Source organism: Chrysochloris asiatica, unplaced genomic scaffold (assembly GCF_000296735.1).
Source record: "Chrysochloris asiatica unplaced genomic scaffold, ChrAsi1.0 scaffold00184, whole genome shotgun sequence".
Lineage (NCBI taxonomy): Eukaryota > Metazoa > Chordata > Mammalia > Afrosoricida > Chrysochloridae > Chrysochloris > Chrysochloris asiatica.
In genome coordinates this window covers 6,214,384-6,232,131 of record NW_006408702.1, presented here as the reverse complement: position 1 = coordinate 6,232,131, position 17,748 = coordinate 6,214,384, and the positions used below count along the sequence as shown (strand labels likewise).

Here is a 17,748-nt window from a genome sequence, read left to right as displayed (position 1 = left end):
GGAAGGCCCATGCAAGGAGGGGAGCTGAGTCAGGGACTCAGAGAGGGCAGTGAAAGATGTTTTGACACCTGAACATGGATCCATCCTGGACTCTTGTAGAGACCCTGTTTCAAAAACTTAAGCCATAATTTCTAACCCCTGCCCCTGTGAAGTACAAGTCTCAACATTTGCTTCCTGGTTTATTCAATGATTTTTTCTTGTTGTTAAGTACCAGTGAGTCAGTTCTGACTTACAGTGACCCTGCATAGCATTTCTGAGGATCACTTGGTGGGTTTGAACCACCTACCTTGTAGTTCACAGTCTAGTGCTGATCCTACAGCATCACACCAGGAGTCCTGTGCAGTGATTAGGAGCCACTTATCTATTGCTTGGTTTAAGCATATGTTACAGTTGTTCTGAGATGCTTTGAGTGAAAAAAGGAGATGAAGATAGGAAACAGCCAGCCTTGAGACCTTAAAGAATGCTCAGGATTGGTCCTTCCATTTGTGATAACTGCTTTCTTTCACTAGTGCACCAGGACACAAGGAGATACAACTCCTAAATGAGTGGACATTTAGGAAAATAACACAAACTTTTTTTGTTGTTTTTAAATCTTCTTCAGCAGATATTTTCCCTGATTACTCTTTTGAGAAGTAACCAGACCATTTCATTAGATATGAAGACAGAACAGGCATCATTGTTATTTGCCTAAGCCATGCTTCAGGATCTTGATCCCACTCAGTTAAAATTTCCATGAAAAACTCTGCTCTCATCTGCAATTTTGGTACCTATCGAGGAGAATGTTTGCTCAACTTTAATTTTTCAGTCAGAATTGTGTAAGCATAATCAGTTGAGATGTCTATAATGTTGGCTATTGTCTTTGCTGTTAATTATCAGTCCTCTCCAATTAGGGCAGGAACAAGGTTAATTTTTTTTCCTAACAAATTATTGTGGATGGTTTGCCGCTGATGGCTTCATCTTCAATATCATTTCATCCATTCCTAAAACAAGTTACCCAATTATAAAATGCTAATTTCTTTGGGATACTGTCCTCATAATTTTTTATAACGCATCAGTGACTTCATAATTCTTCCACCCAAGCTTCAACATACATTTGATGTTTACTCTAGCCTAAATTTTAGCAGAATTTATGTTGTTCTCACAGGAAATCTTTTCAAATTGATGTTTTGTCCTTAGTGCCTCAAACTACATCCTGTTCAAACCTGTTATAACAAGTTAGTGTGAGTTTGTGTACAAAAAAAAAAAAAAAAATTACATATGTATGTGTATGTATATGTGTGTGTGTGTGTGTATAGCTTTTTCATAATATGCATTTTCCATGAACTTTTTGAAGATCTCTCATCATAATCTTCATACTCAGGGTAGTCTTCCTTAATGGTACTGTAGTATTCCATGTCAATTCATTAAGACTTCCTCCTCACACACAGACTGGGAAGAACACTCCAACATTTGCCTCCTTAAGTCTCTTTTCATACACTTTCATTACTGACCAAACCAAATTCTAAAGTCATTTTCTATCATGTGAATTCCAACTTCTGGAAACTTATGTGTGTCAGAGTAGAACTGATTCTTTGTAAGTAAATCACCATGCCTCTCTTGCGAGATACCTCAGGCTGGGCTTGAAGCTCCAATTTTTCTATTAGTTAAGCACATTAACCATTTGAACCACCCAGTGTACACTAGTACAGAGAATACCAGAAGTGTGCCTGTGCTTTATTGACTATGCAAAAGCTTTCAACTGTGTGGATCATGAGAAGTTTTGGACAACATTTCTGAGAAGGACTTTAGTGGAACTCAATTGTGCTCATTTAGACCAAGAAGCAGTTGTTGGAACAGAACTAGGGGACACTAAATGGTTTGAAATCAGGAAAGGTGTGTGCCAAGATTGTATTCTGTCACAATACTTATTTGATCTGTATGCTGAGCAAATAATTAGAAGATGGACTATATGAAGAAGAACATGGCATCAGCTATAGAGAAAGACTCATTAACTACATATGAAATGTAGATGATGCAACCTTTCTTGTAAGTAAAGAGGACTTAAGATACTTACATATGAAGATCAAAAACCACAACCTTCAATATGGGTTGCACCTCAATGTAAAAAAAAAAAAAATCCTTACTACTGGACCAGTAACATAATGATAAATAGAGAAAAGATTGAAGTTGTCAAAGACTTCATTTTACTTGGATCTACCATCAACACTCATGACAGCCCTGGTTTGGCACTGTGGTTTAATGTGCTAGTCTGCAAAATTGGTATGAACCAAAAGGTCAGTGGTTCAAGATCACCAGCTGCTCCTCAGAACCCTATACAACAAGTTCATTATGGGTCAGAACTGACTCAATGGCACTTAACGACAACAACACTCATGAAAGTAGCAGTCAAGAAATCAAAAGACATTGCATTGGGCAAATCAGCTGCACAAGACCGCTTTAAAGTGTTCAAGAGCAAAAATGTCAGTTTGAGAACTAAGATGCACCTTCCCCAAGCCATGGTATTTTCAATAGCTTCATATGCATGTGAAAATTGGACCATATATAATGAAGACCTAGAAGAATTAATGCATTTGAGTTGTGGTATTGAAAAATAACATTAAGGGTACTAAGGGATACCAGAAGAACAAACAAATTCCCCAGGAGCATTCTGGGGGAAGAACAACCAGAGTGTTTCCTTAGAAATCAAGATGGTCAGACTTTGTCTCTAATACTCCAGACATGTTTTCCTGGAAAAGCACATAATGCTTGGTAAAGTAGAGGGTCAGCAAAACAGAGTGAAACCCCTAGTGAGATGGATTGGTACCGTGGCAATAACAATGAGCTCAAATACAGTGGCAATTGTGAGGATGAGGCAGGACCAGGTGGATTTTTTTCTTCTGTACATAAGGTAGCTATGAGCCAGAAGCAACTAGGTGAGACCAACAGGCATTTTCTATGAATCCACTCTTTTTTTTTTTTTTTTTCAATGTTTTATTGTGAATTATATGATAGTTTACATGAGAGAACTCTAGTTTTACATTCATTCCATTGCATATCATTACATTGCCATGGTTCCAATCCCCTCCATGCATCATCTCCCGACCAAAGGGCATATCCTGGAAGCCCGTCCTCTGCACTTCCCCCTCCCCCCCAACCCCACCCTCAGTCTTCGGCCCTCAGTTCCTGTCCCTCTCTGTATCCAAAGTCCCCAGCCGCTCCATCCCTCCATGTCATTGTCCTTGTCTCCATCTCAGGCATCCCTACTTCTCTGGGTAGGGTCCTGCTCTCCGCTCTTCTCCGTTGGTGGTCCCAGAGACCTCCGCTCCTAGACTGGAGAAACAGTCCCTCCCTTCCTTGCCACAAAATGTCCACCTTTGCATTTCCAACACTCACAATCCATCCTGACAACCATTATTCACTATAGTATCGCACGTAACCCATCTGTATTTCATTTCATCAGCTCCACCTAGACAAATTGGATAGTACTCACTGGTGATTCTGCATTCCTCCATGCCCTCTAGCTCTAGGTTCCCTCTTGCAAGTTTGTAAGCCAGTTACTTCTTGCCTTTGTAGTCCCTCCTTCCCCATTTGGGTATCCAATGTCCAAGTTGCCCATCTCTGTCCACTCTATGTGTGGAGGGGGTGGCAATGTTTCCTGCTGTAAGGATTTGTCGCCTCTTTTGAGTCACTGCATTCGTATGCATAGGTCAAGTTCATCAGATTGAATCAGCTCAATCATCTCTTTTTTTTTTAAACACCCCCTCCCCCCCCCACACACACACCTTCTTTCTTCTCCTGGTTGAGCTCTGATCATCCAGTCATCTGGACCTGGTCACGTGGGTGTCATCTGCAAGTGTGGGTGTTCTTGTGCACATGCCATCTCTTCCCATCAGCCGGCAGCTCCATTCTCCAATTGAGTCCTCTGTGGCCACGTCACTGACTCTGGGCCCTGGAGTCCTCGGGTCTCTTCGCACTGCTTGCCAATCAGGTCCCCAACCAGGTCCACAGAAGCCCTCTGAATATTGTGTGGCTTAGTTATCCGCCTCATTACTGCCTTTACCCCACTTCTTCCCAACGGTGATGTGTGTGTTTACCAATCCGAGCGTGCATTTCCACCGAGTCTCAGTTTCGGGAGGGGGCCTACATTGGTAGGACCTGACCAACTGCCCCAATGTCTCCTAGGAAAGCGACCTGTTGGGAAGTGACCCATTTGTTACCGTAGTAACAGTCCATCTGTCTCTATTGTATTGTATTTTTCCCTGTAGGTCCTCCATTCCAGACGTATCTTTTGTTCTACGAATCCACTCTTGATTACTTTATGATTTGTCTTTTTACTTAGTTCTTAGGCACCTTTTCATGCTAGTACATGCCAATTTGCCTGTTTATTTTTAATGACAGCAGAGTTCTGTTTCATAGATTTACTGGATCACTAACTAGTTCCCTAAGAAGCTCTGGTAGCATAGTGGTTACAAATCGGGCTGCGAACCGCAAAGTCAGCAATTTGAAACCACCAGCTGTTCCACGGGAGAAAGATGAGGCTTTCTGCTACTGTAAAGATTTACAGCCTTGGGAACCCTATTCAGGGTTGCTGTGAGTTGGAACCAATTCAGTGTCTCTTAACAACAGTTTAATTCCGAGGGGAAATTTTTAGAAGTTGAATCCTGAGTTGACGAGTATGCAGTTTAAATGAGTATTATTGCTGTTAAGCGCTATCTAGTCAGTTGCGACTCACAGCAACCCTGTAAAAGGTTTCCAAGGAATGTAGTATCAAATTTCTTTTCAATCTACAGTCCACCAATCAAGAATGGATATCAATAAGCAAGGTAAACATAGACTTGCTTGTACTTATTCACTTTTCTGTAATGAACCATTGCTCATGAGTCAAAGATGTGGGGGTTGGGGAGTCTGTCAATTTGAAAGAAGACTTTGATTCTGTTGCCAGGGAGGGTTGGAAGAGAGACAACTACCAGCCATGCCTTGAGGCAAAATCTTTGATGTGGTGAAAAATTATGAAATTGTTCACTACAGATTAATAAATAAGCCTATGCTTACCCTGTGTATTAGATGATCCGATGCTGCCACCAATACAGTGTGAGAGCCTCCTAGCAGATGGAGGGGTAATTACCAAATTGTTTTAAATCTCTGCCATTTTGATAATAATGGACAAGGTACTGAGTTGTTGGTTTAGAGTATGTTTCTTTAATTATAAGTGAGTTTGTGCTTGTCTTTTTAAAAATATATTCATTTAGACAAGTTTAGCTGAAGGTCTGGGTGTCATCAATTCTATTTAGTGTTCTAGTTCTGCTTGAGCAAAACCACCACAGGTGGATGGTTTTAGCAAATAAATGTATCCTCTTACAGTTTAGTGTCCAAACTCATGGTGTCTGCTCTAAGGGAAGACTTTGTCTTTCTGTCAGTTCTTGGGGAAGGCACTTGTCTCCTTTCAGTCTCTTTGTGTTCCTTGGAGATCTCCATGCGTCCTGACATCAGTCTGCCCCTGAGTCTAGGAGGTTCTCAGCACAGGGATTCTGTGTCCAAAGGATGCTTTTCACTCCTGGCTCTTCTTTTTTGGTGACAGTAGGTCTCTCCTCTCTGCTTGCTTCTCTCTCCTTTTTATTGTTTGTAAAATAAAAGATGATGAAGATCACCCCTCAGGGGAGTATCCTTTATATCAGATAAGGGCTGTGACCTGGTTAAGGCAGTAACTTAGGTAGAGGAATGCATCCTATCCCAGTCCTGTTAAACCTAACCCTGCCTCTATAAACAAGAATGTTGTTAAGGGCCATGGAGTCAGTTCTGACCCATAGCGACCCTATGTAGGGTTTCAGAGGAGCAACTGATGAACTTGAACCACCGACCTTGCAGTTCAAATGGCTTTGTAGTCTGATGCATTAACTCACAATGCCACACCAGGACTCCATAAACAAGAGTTGTTGTTGTTAAGTGCCGTCGAGTCGATTCCAACCCATAGAGACCCTGCATAGGGTTTCTGAGGATCAGCTGGTGAGCTTGAACCTCCGACCTTGCAGTTCAAACAACTTTGCAGTCTGACGCATTAACCCACAGAGCCACACCAGGACTCCTATAAACAATAGTAGAGGTTGGAATATCCAACATATTACAAAATGTAGGCTAACCACACAATTCTGGGAGTCATGACTTAATCAATCTAACATATTTTTGGAGGGACACAATTTAATATAATGATTTCGGGGTTGTTTTTTTTTTTTTTTTTCTGAATCGCAGAGAAAAATCTTATATCTAAGTACTAAGAAAGCACCCCACTGTTCCTGTCATCTCATTTACAGAGGGCATTGAATTTCTAGACCTTGGTATATTTTATAGCTGGGGTGTTTTATAATGATGTCATCCCAGACAGATGGGCTGAGACCTAGCCAGACCTCTCGCTCTCAAGTTAATTAATGTGATTTTTTTTCTTTCTTTCTTTTTTTTGCAGCAATTCAGCTTTGTTTCCTTACCCACTGATGTGCTGGAAATTGAGGTGAAGGACAAGTTTGCCAAGAGCCGCCCCATCATCAAACGCTTTTTGGGAAAGCTGTCAATGCCGGTTCAGAGACTCCTGGAGAGACACGCCATAGGGTAAACCAGACTCAGATCTCAGCTGCATGAGTCTTCAGCCAGCAGGCCAGGCCCAAGGGAAGCCTTTAAGCTGCCATGATATAGTCTTATGAAGATCCAAACTAAAATAGTGTCATTATATCACTTTGGAGCTGGGTGGTACAGTGGTTAAGTGCTCAGCAACTAAGTGAAAAGTTGAAAGGTCAAACCCTCCAGCCACCATGCAGAGATTGGAGTGGCAGTCTGCTTCCAAGAAAGACTGCAGCATTGGAAATCCTAGGGGCAGTTTTCCTCTGTCCTCCTAGGAGTCCTGGTGTGGCGCTCTGAGATAAAGCACTGGACCGCAAGGTCAGTTTGAGGCTCTTCAAACTCACCAGCAGCTTCTTGGAAACCCATACAGGGTTGTTATGAGTCAGCACCAACTGGACAGCACTTAACAACAATAGGGCTGTTGGACTTATTGTGTGATCCTGTAAGATCAACACTAGACTGCGAACCACAGGTTGACTGTCCAAGCCCCCAGCTGTTCCTCAGAAACCCTATTCAAGGTTGCTATGAGTAGAAACACACTCCGTGGCACTAACTGCAACAAACAGGGGTGTTATGAGTCGGAATTGACTTGTAAAGATCACCAGCTGCCCTGGGTCCTACCTTATCCTCGCAGCTGCATGTAAACTATTTAAAGACAGAAATAATGCATTGTATGTTTCATATCAACAGTAACCAAGGAGAGAAAAACCCAGAAAACAATAGCAAAGCATAGTAAATCTAATTTGTTTTCTTGCTGTCTGATTGTCTTCAGACCTCCCCTGATTCCAATTAGGTTTTGGGTTCAAAATATCTTTCTTATAATTGTAGTAAACCTACTTCAGAATAAGACTCTTTCTAAATAAACAAGATAGTGTTGCTCATTCTACTTCTACTGCATATAGTGGCTTATTCAATAGAGTTCTGAGCAAATCCAAACACTAAACCATGACCTATCAATGAAAAATGTTGACTCAGTGGATCTTGGGGATACATGAGGTGGGGGGGGAGGTTCAAAAATTTGGTGGGAAAATGCCGTTATCCTTTAATTCCATTTTCCATGTACTTTTTGAAACCCCCTCATACGTTGTGTATTTCATCATGCCAGTGTTTTCTAGAAAGAAAGATTAAAACACTTCCAACCAACATTTCTGTTTTTAATGTTTTTTAACCTAACCTTTTTAATGAATGTAAAATTCAGGTATTTCTATATTCATTCTATGTACTCATTCCTTTGGACATAGAGTCCAAAAGAAGAAGTAGATTGAATACAAACCATGAGTACCAATTGACTTTGGAATTCTGTCTTTGTTACTGTTGGGTGCACTGGATTTGTTCATTCCTAAATATCCCATGAGTCTCTTCTTCTACTTACGTCAAAGTTGCTGTTAAGTGCACTTGAGTTGGTTTCAGCTCATAATAACCAAGTATAGGGTTTTCAAGGAGTGACTGGTGTGTCTGAATTGCTGACCTTGCTGTTCAAACAAACCTTGCAGTCCAGTGCCTTATCCTCCCGTGCCACACCAGGACAAAGCAGGAACCAATTTCTTCTGCTGAAGCTACAGTGTCAATGAATATAGAACAGCAAAGATTCAGGTTGATTCCTCCTGGATGGTTTTCTCTTTAAATAATTTCTTTATGCTTTGACTGAGCAGAGGGGATGATACTCAAGCCCAGGGTAGAGATTCCAGTCCTGAAGTTGGGGTCAAATGGCAACCACAGGCCATTCAGTCCCGTTCAAGAAACTTGCTGTCCTCTCTCCTCTCTGCAGTACTGTTCAGAATCTCTAGTTACCATGATGCCCACCCCACCCCTGGTCATTGTATACCAAAAAGACACATGCATAGCTGGTGCTGTTCATTATTATTGAGGGAGAGTTTTGAAATATGGCAGCCTGCAAAGAAAATGAAGACCAAGGATATCCAGGTCTTTTTTTTTGCTTTTGAACTCATGTCAGCAAACTTTTTTATAAAAGGCCATATGGTCTCGGTTACAACTGCTACAATTACTCACCTCTGTTTTCAAAGCATGAAAGCAACTACAGATAATGCATAAAACAGGCAACATGGTTGTGTTTCCAATAAAACTTTATATTGCTCTTATGGATGCCCGGGACTGTCCAGTCGGTTCCAACTCATAGTGACCCTATGCACAGCATAACAAACCACTGCTCAATCATGTTCCATTCTCACAGTTGCTATTAGGTTTGAGCCTGTTGTTGCTGCTCCTGTGTCAAATCTATTTGATAGGAGTCTTCTTCTTTCTCCTTGACCCTCCACATTACCAAGCATGGCACCCTTATCAAAAGACTGGTCCCTCAGGACAGTATGTCCAAAGTAAGAGAGACAATGTCATGTCATCCATGCTTCTGAAGAATGTTCTGGTTGTAATTCTTCCAAGACAGATTTGTTATTCGGGCAGTCCACGGTACGATTCATGTTTCAAATACATATTTCAAATAAATAGATAGTTCTGTGGTGTTTACTCTTTATTGTCCAACTTTCACTTGCATGTAAAGCAATTGATAATCCCATGGCTTGGGTGCACCTTAGCACTCAGCTGACATCTTTGCTCTTTAACACTTCAAAGAGGTATTTTGCAGCAGATTTTCCTAATACACTACAGCATTCCATTTCTTGACTGCTCCTTCCATAAGTGTTGATTGTGGATCCAAGCAAAATGAATACTTTCACAACGTCCATCTTTTCTCTGTTTATCATGGTTATTTATTGGTCCAGTGGTAAGGATTTTGTTACTTTTCAGTGAGGTGCAATCCATACTGAAAGCTATAGCCTTTGATCTTTATCAGCAAGTATCTTAAGTTCTCTTCACTTCCAGCAAGCAAGGTTGTGTCATCTGCATATTGCAAGTTGTTAATGAGTCTTCCTCCAATCCTGATTACATGGTCTCCATGTAATCCAGTTTCTTGGGTTATTTTCTCAGTATACAGATTAAATAAATTTGAAGAAAGGATACAATCCTGATGCCCACCTTCCCTGATTTTAAACCATCCACTATCCCTTTGTTCTGTTCAAAGAACTACCATATGGTCTATGTAAAGGTTTCTCATGAGCGCATTTAGGTGTTCTGGAATTTCCACTCTTCACAATGTTTTCCATAGCTTGTTATAATCCACACAGTCAAATGACTTTGTATGATCAATAATGCACAAGTAAACATCTTTCTAGAATTCTCTGCTTTCAGCCGACTTCAATCTTACATCAGTAATGATATCCCTAGTCCCATGTCCTCTTCTAACACCAGCTTTAATTTCTGGCAGCTACTTCTCAATGTACTGCAACCGCTGTAACTGTTTTTGAATGATCTTTAATGAAATTGTACTTTTACTTATAAGTGATATTAATGATATTGTTTGATTAATTTTGCATTTGATTGGGTCACCTTTCTTTGGAATGGGCACAGTTTTCTTGACATAGGTGAGTGATTTGTGAGTGAATGCCTCCATCAGTTTATTGAAACATTTTGATTTGTATTCCACAAATTCCTGGAACCTTATTTTACACCAGTGTCTTTAGTTAAACTTGGACTTCTTCCTTCAGTACCTTTGGTTCTTGATAATATGCTACCTCTTGAAATGGGTGCATATCAACATTTCATTTTTACACAGATACTTTGTATATTCCATCCATCTTCTCTTGATGCTTCGTGCATCATTTATTTTTGTCCATGTTGTTGTTAGGTACAGTTGAGTTGGTTCTGACTCATAGCGATCCTGTATAGTGTTTCCAAGGAGTGGAGGTGGGTTTGAACCTTCAACCTTTCAATTGGCCATCCAGTACTTATCCTACAGTGCCATAGCAGGATGCCCATAGAATATTTGCCTTCAGAATCCTTCAATATTTCAAGTTAATGGTTGAAATTTTTCTTCAGTTCTTTCAGCTTGAGAAATGCTGAACATACTTTTGCATTTTGGCTTTCAAACACCAGGACTTTGCAAATTTCATTATAATTCTTTGTCTTCCCAAGCTACCCCTTGACATTTCTGTTCACCTCTTTTATTTCATCATTTCTTTCCATTTTTAGCTTCTGATGCTCAAGAACAAGTTTCAGAGTCTCTTCTGACATCTATTTTAGTCTTGTCTTTCTATTTTGCCTTTTAAATGATCTTTTGCTTTCTTCATTGTTGATATCATCCCACAACTCTTCTGATCTTCAATCATTAGTGTCAAAGCTCTTCTTGAGAGTGTCTCTAAATTCAAGTGAGATCTATTCAAGGTCATGGTTTGGCTCTTATGAAATTGCATATGAGCAAATTGTTGTGTTCCACAGAATGCCCCAGCTTTGTTTTAACTGTGATATTGAGCTTCTCTGGCATCTCTTTCCATATATATAGTCAGTTTAAATCATGTGAGCGCCATGTGTATACTACCTTTTATGGTGCTGAAAGATGGTATTTGTAATGAATGAGTTGTTGGTCTTTGCAAAATTCTATCATGCAATCTCCTAGATCATGTCCAGCATCATTTCTATCACTAATGCCATATTTTCCACCTACTGGATACTTCTTATTTGTTTCCTTCTTTCACATTCCAGTTATCAGTAATTTCACTGCATTTTGACTGAATATTTAATCAATTTTAGACTGAAGAAGGTGGTAGATTTCTTCAATATCATCATCACTTGCTTTAGTTGTTGGTGTGTAAATTTGAATTATAGTTGTGTTAATTGATCTTCCTTACGTTGTTGTTGTTATTATGTGGGTGGAGTGAGTTCCAACTCATAGCGACCCTGTGCAGGATTTTTGAGGCTGTAAATCTTTACGGGAGCAGAAAATCTCATCTTTCTCCCACGGAACAGCTGGTAGTTTTGAACTGCTGACCCTGAAGTTCACAGCCCGATTCGTAACCACTATGCTACCAGAGTTCCTTGGTCTTTCTTATGTTGTTGTTGTTGTTGTTGTTGTTATGTGCCGCGGAGTCGCTTCCGACACATAGCGACCCTGTACAGGTGTATGGATATTATCTTACCACAGACAGTATTATACTTCAAGATAGATATTGAAATGCTCTTTTTGATGTAACACCATTCCTCTTCAATTTATCATTCCCAGCATAATAAACTGTTATGATTGTCTGATTCAAAATGGCTAATGCCTGTCCATTTCAACTCACTAATGCCTAAGATATTGATCTTTATGCATTCCATTTCATTTATGATGACTTCCAAATTTCCTAGATTCACACTTAGTATATCCCATGTCCCAGTTGTTAATGGATATTTGTAGCTCTTTCTTTCCATTTGAGTCCACCACATCAGCAAATGAAGGTCTTGAAAGCTTTGCTCCATTCATGTCACTAAGGTCAACTCTACTTTGAGGAGACAGCTCTTCCCAATCCATATTTTGATGGCCTTCCAACCAGAGGGGCTCATCTTCTGGCCCAATATCTGACAATGTTCCACTACTACTCATAAGGTTTTCAGTGGCTAGCCATTCAGAAGTGGTCTGCCTCACCTTCTTGTATAAAACTTTATATATGGGCACTAAAATTTCATATAATTTCCACATGTCACAGAAATTACTTTTCTGTCCTAGTTAGAATGGAATGAAAAAAGAAAACACAAAATAGCAAAAAAGAGCAGCCATACTGGTCAGATAGAGATTTGTGAAACTCCCTAGACTATGGTCCTTAGTTACCTTTCAGGTCTGGGAAAGTACCCATTTCCATGACTCATTTACCTGCCAAACAATAGGGAGGACTATAAGGAAAATAATAACGCTACCGAGGAATACACATCGTAGAATGGTCAATGATTTGAGACAAAAAGGACAATATTTATCCAAGAACAAGGTTCCTAAGAACTAGGAAAGAAGAAAGAATGGGAACAAGAAACACAGGGAGAATGTGGGATAAAGGATGGTCCGTTGAGGGGATTACACACTCATGACATAAAACAAAATGTGCATGAATTGTTGAATGGAAAACTGGTCTACTCTGGAAACCTTAACCCAACGAACACGCGCACACACAAATCCCATAGAAATATCAGTTAAAAAAACAAATGGTACTCTTCTGTTACTGTTTTTTTTCTTTCAATTATTGAAAATATTAAAGCTCAGTGTTGTACAAAAATAAGTGGTAGGTCAAATTTGGCCCCAATTTACCAACTCCTGTTTTAGAAGATTGATAAGGTTTTCCTTGCTGTTGATCAGATGTACTTTCCATGTTCACCTTTGGATCATCTCATATGTACTTGAGCACATCATCACTTCCCATGAGCAGGTCTTCCCTGGGCCTTCCTGCCTCACCTACTAGAGAGAAAGCATACTGTATAGTCTTCAGGAGACGTAGTGACCAGATCAGTGATGGTGTTTATTTCCTTCTAGGGATAGGGTGGTCAGCTACACACTTGGTCGCAGACTTCCAACAGATCATGTGAGTGGACAGCTGCAATTCCGATTTGAGATCACTTCCTCCATCCACCCAGGTATTTTCAGCATGAACTTCATGTCTTGTCCTCTGCTAGTGGTATAGTTTGGTTCCTTTCTCTAAAATACAATAACCATGGTTCTCTCCAGAAATATCCTAGGTTTTGTGATTTCCTATCTTCTCCATTTGAGATCCAGAAGCCAGTGGTCTGTTCTGGAAGTCAGGTTGCTGTCCCCTTGATTGAGAGGCTCCTCTTCATTCTGATGACCCAAAGGTAGAGGGTTAGACAGTGGAGTGGGGGTTGACAACGAGGCCACTATGGGTATGGAGCACTGTATGATTTATCTTTCTACTCCTAAGTATCTAGCACAGTACCTGGCACATAGGAGGTGTTTAGCATATGTCTAATCATTGCATACAAAAATGAATGAACGAACGAGAAATCTCTCTTCCTATTTAGTCGTAATATTATATATACAGTGACCAGTAGATGAGAACATGGCATATTATGGAAGAACTATAATTATGTGATGGATTCATCCAATATCAGAGAGAAAATGAAAAAGGACAACTTGGACAGAAAACTCCACAGTTATCTACTGCTTAGTTTTTCAGCCCAAATATATTTCCAGTAAGAATGATGACATGCCTCGTGTTTCCAATTTGGCTCCTCGTCATAATCCCCATGCTAAGTGTAGCTCATGCTGCGAATTGTAGATCCTCCTAGGCCATATTTATGAGTTGCTATTAAAGTTAATGAAGCTTTTACGAAATCAGAACCCATTAAACTCCAGCTGCACTTTTCTATGCCCTATATGCAGCTCAGATTGTAAGAAAACACCCTGAAAAGTTTGTCCTTCTAAATTCATTCTTTTCCTATATTTTGAGAATAAAATTGACTTTCTGCCATGTAAAAGTAAGGATGATTTTAGAGCACCTCAGAGAGATGATTTTTCTTCCACTAGAGAATTACAACAACATGTAAGATGGGAAAGTTCATCCATTTGGCAGGGATCCAATAGAGCAACAGGAGGAAGTAGAATTAAAAAGTTGTAGACTATTTCTTAATGGTCTCTTGGTGTGTTGTTGTTGTTGTTGAAGTGTTGCAAAGTTCAGACTCATAGCACAAAAAGGTTTCCAAGGAGTGACTCGTAGGTTTGAACTGCCAACCTTTCGGTTAGTGGTCCAGTACTTACCTTCAATGCCACACCAGCACTCTTGGTATATAGACCTTGTTTGGTTTTTCTATTACAATAAACTTCAAATGCTGGAAGACTCACAGCCTGAGTCATTCTAATGACAGATTATCCCATCCATTACGTAGCGCTTTTCTTCCCTCTAGATAGCCTAAAAACTGGGCCTACCCTCCCTTGTAAGGCTGAGACATAGTAAATGCTCTGAGCAAATATCATCAGCCTTGCCAGGGATCATCAAGGACTTATAAATGCCCCATCCTCATCTCTGGAAGTTGGCCCATGCAGCAAACATTTGTCAAGTACCTACTATGTGCCAAGCACTGGGGTAGCTGCTAGGTTTGGGATGTTATAACAAAAAAGTATAATTATTATTCCCTTGAAACAGAATTTTGGGTTATATCCTGCAAATTTTTCTGTATTACAATGATAACTAACTTTTATAGAATTTTTCAGCAGAGCTCTGGTCAATGGCAAGCCCTCATCAACCCCTACATCCAATATCTTAATGTAGAAATCCCTTAGCTATGCCCAGTAGCCTATATTAATACCACATACCCTTTTTTTTTTTTACAAAGATGACATGTTTTGTTTTGTTTTTCTTGCTAGCAGATGATGAAGAGCTATCCCTGAGTACTGAACCTGAGTCAGCCCAAGTTCAGGACAGCCTCATGAACAACCTGGTGGAAAGAAGCCATCCACAGCCGCTGAATGACACTCCAGGACCCTCAGAGAACACGAAGCCAGAGCCACTGAGTGAGGACACTGCTGTGGAAAGTTCAGGGGTCGAGAGTCTGGAGCTGGCCAAGTCCCTGGAGGAAGCAGCAGGCACCGAGGCAGGAGAGGATGGCACTACCTCTGGGGCACCTGAAGGGGACGGGGAGCTTCTAGCTCCAGGGCAAGGGGACCCCCAGCCCTCCCAGAGTACCGAAGAACTGGTGGAGGGATTGGACCTGGGTGAGGAGCCACCAACCCCATTGCTATTGGAGGAGGATGAAGCCTCAGGCAGCACCGAGGAACCCATGGCAGAGGAGATCCCAACAGAGAGCCTAATGAGGAAGGAGGAGGAAGAAGAAGAGGGACAGGAGCAGGAGGGGGAGGAGGAGATGTCTACCTTGGAGCAAGGAGAAGGCATCCTGCAGCTGCGGGCCGCTTCCGTAAAACGAAAAAGCAGACCCTGTTCCTTGCCAGTCTCTGAGCTGGAGACGGTCATCGCGTCCGCCTGCTGTGACCCCGAAACCCCACGGACACACTACATTCGAATCCACACCCTGCTGCACCGCATGCCCTCTGCGCAGAGCGGCCACGTGGGAGAGGAGGAAGAGGGCGCTGAGGAGGAGTCCACCCTCAAGGACTCCTCAGAGAAGGATGGGCTCAGTGAGGTGGATACAGTTGTTGCAGACCCGCCTCCCCTAGAGGAGGATGGGGTGGTACGCGAGGGGGCGACTCCAGGCCTGACGCCAAACGGCCACACCGGGGACCCGTTCCCCAGCATGGCCAATGGCCCAGTGCTGGGTGGCGAGCTGCACCCCAGTACCGGGAGCGAGAGCGACTCCAGTCCCCGGCAGGGTGGGGAGCACAGCTGTGAGGGCTGCGATGCTTCCTGCTGCAGCCCCTCCTGTTACAGCTCTTCTTGCTGCAGCCCCTCCTGCTACAGCTCTTCCTGCTACAGCGCTTCCTGCTATAGCCCCTCCTGCTACAACGGTGGCAACAGGTTCGCCAGCCATACCCGCTTCTCTTCCGTGGACAGCGCCAAGATCTCCGAGAGCACGGTCTTCTCCTCTCAGGATGACGAGGAGGAAGAGAATAGTGCGTTCGAGTCCGTGCCGGACTCGGTACAGAGCCCAGAGCTGGACCCGGAGGCCACCAACGGCCCTGGGCAGTGGCCAGAAGAGCTAGCTGGCCCTGGTGTGAGCGCGGCAAGAACCGCGGATGGGCTGGAGTCCCCCGTGGCAGGGCCAAGCAATCGGAGAGAAGGTTAGACCTCAAAGCTGAGCAGAGAGAACAGAGCCATCAGGGGGACACAGTGAATAAAGCATCACGAAAGGGTGGGATCCAGTCTGAATCAGGGCTGCTGGAGCAATGGATGCCAATTGTGTACATACGTGTGTGCATGTGTACATATGTATAGTTGGATACAGATATTGAACATGGAGCCGACCAGGTCCCTGGAGGAAACGGCAGGCACCAAGAAAGGAGACCCCAATATGTTCCCCAAGAATTACATAGTTGAATATGAGTGTGGATTTGTGTGTGTGCTTTCTTTAGATTTGTTTACCTAATCACCAGAACTGGTTAGTGCACACGTTACCCTCTGGTCTTGACAGAATTCAGTGTCCAGCCCAGTACTGGTTGACAAAAGTCAGGTATAATAATATATCCTCAGCATCTCTTAGATAACGTTTAAACAGAACTGCTGATTCTCCACAACACATTGGAGATGAGCAATAAATGTCAGCATCGGTTGAAGAATACTATTACCTTTTTGTCAGGATTTAACTAACCCGTATACATATGGCTACATACTGCCTACGTATATTTGCCATGATTTCGGTCTATTCAACTCTGTGTGTTGTTTTGTTTTTTGCTAGTGGAAGGTAAGAATGTCCTGAATCATTATGCTTCAAACAGGATTCTAGTCTAAAAGTGCTAGCTCTAGTTTAAAATGTATTCTATTTGTTAATCAAAGACTTTCCTTCTTACACAGGCCTACAGTATCACATTCTAAGTAGAGTTTTATTTTTTCAGCCAGAGTTGGGAACCATTTTACAGTCAAGTAACAGTGACAAAAGGGGGAAAGAGGAAATGGGAAACCCACGTCATTTTAATGAAATAATTCAGTTGTTTCCAAGGAGAAAATACACTCTCTGCTTGGTTGATGTTCTACTGTATCATTTTGCATCCAAACAAACTGTGATAGTATTATCTTTAGATTTTAAGCTCATCAAGGGCCAGAAGTGTGTCTTTCTGTGTGTGTGAATTCCCAACACCTAAACAAATAGAGGCCTGGTGTGGCACTGAATTGCTAACCACAAGGTTGTCATTTCAAACCTACCAGCCACTCTTTGAAAACGAACCAACTCAACGGCATTTAACAACAACAACAAAAAAATGCCTGGCACCTACATTTTAATTTTTTTTTTTTTTTAAATGGGAACTCAAGTGAACGTAAAAAAAAAAAAAAAACTTAAAAAAAAATATTTTAACAGTGACAAATTTGACATTTTAGAGAAGCTAGTAAGGAGTGATGAGGTATGTAGTGAGGAGAAGCATAAGAAATTGGTAGAGAAAGAGAAACACGTGAGAAAAGATTAAAGCAGTGTTAAAAAGTTTACACAAGAAATAATGATAAATGTTGGACAGTAAACAACACTGGAGGAGTGAGACTGGGATGAAACATTCCTTTATGAAAGGATGCTTTGAGTACCTTCTTTGTTCTAGACTAGATTCTTTGTACTAGGGAAGGCAAATCAACATCAGATAATGCATGATGGTACTTGTAAACCTAAAAACCCATGTGATGCCTGTCCTCTAGGGATCCCCACCTGTGGGCTGCCCCGGCATAAACAAAAAATTACAAC

The 17,748-nt window shown here is 41.6% G+C and overlaps 1 protein-coding gene across 2 annotated transcripts in view; it reads left to right on the top strand.

The window, feature by feature from the left end:
• HECW1 (HECT, C2 and WW domain containing E3 ubiquitin protein ligase 1) overlaps positions 1–17,748 on the top strand; it is a 542,004-nt gene that overhangs the window by 357,397 nt on the left and 166,859 nt on the right. For both annotated transcript variants that reach the window (XM_006872147.1, XM_006872148.1), the window contains 3 exons: positions 6,437–6,579; positions 12,932–13,032; positions 14,780–16,144. In XM_006872147.1, the coding sequence (XP_006872209.1) occupies positions 6,437–6,579; positions 12,932–13,032; positions 14,780–16,144 (1,609 nt within the window). The remainder of the gene's footprint in view (positions 1–6,436; positions 6,580–12,931; positions 13,033–14,779; positions 16,145–17,748) is intronic.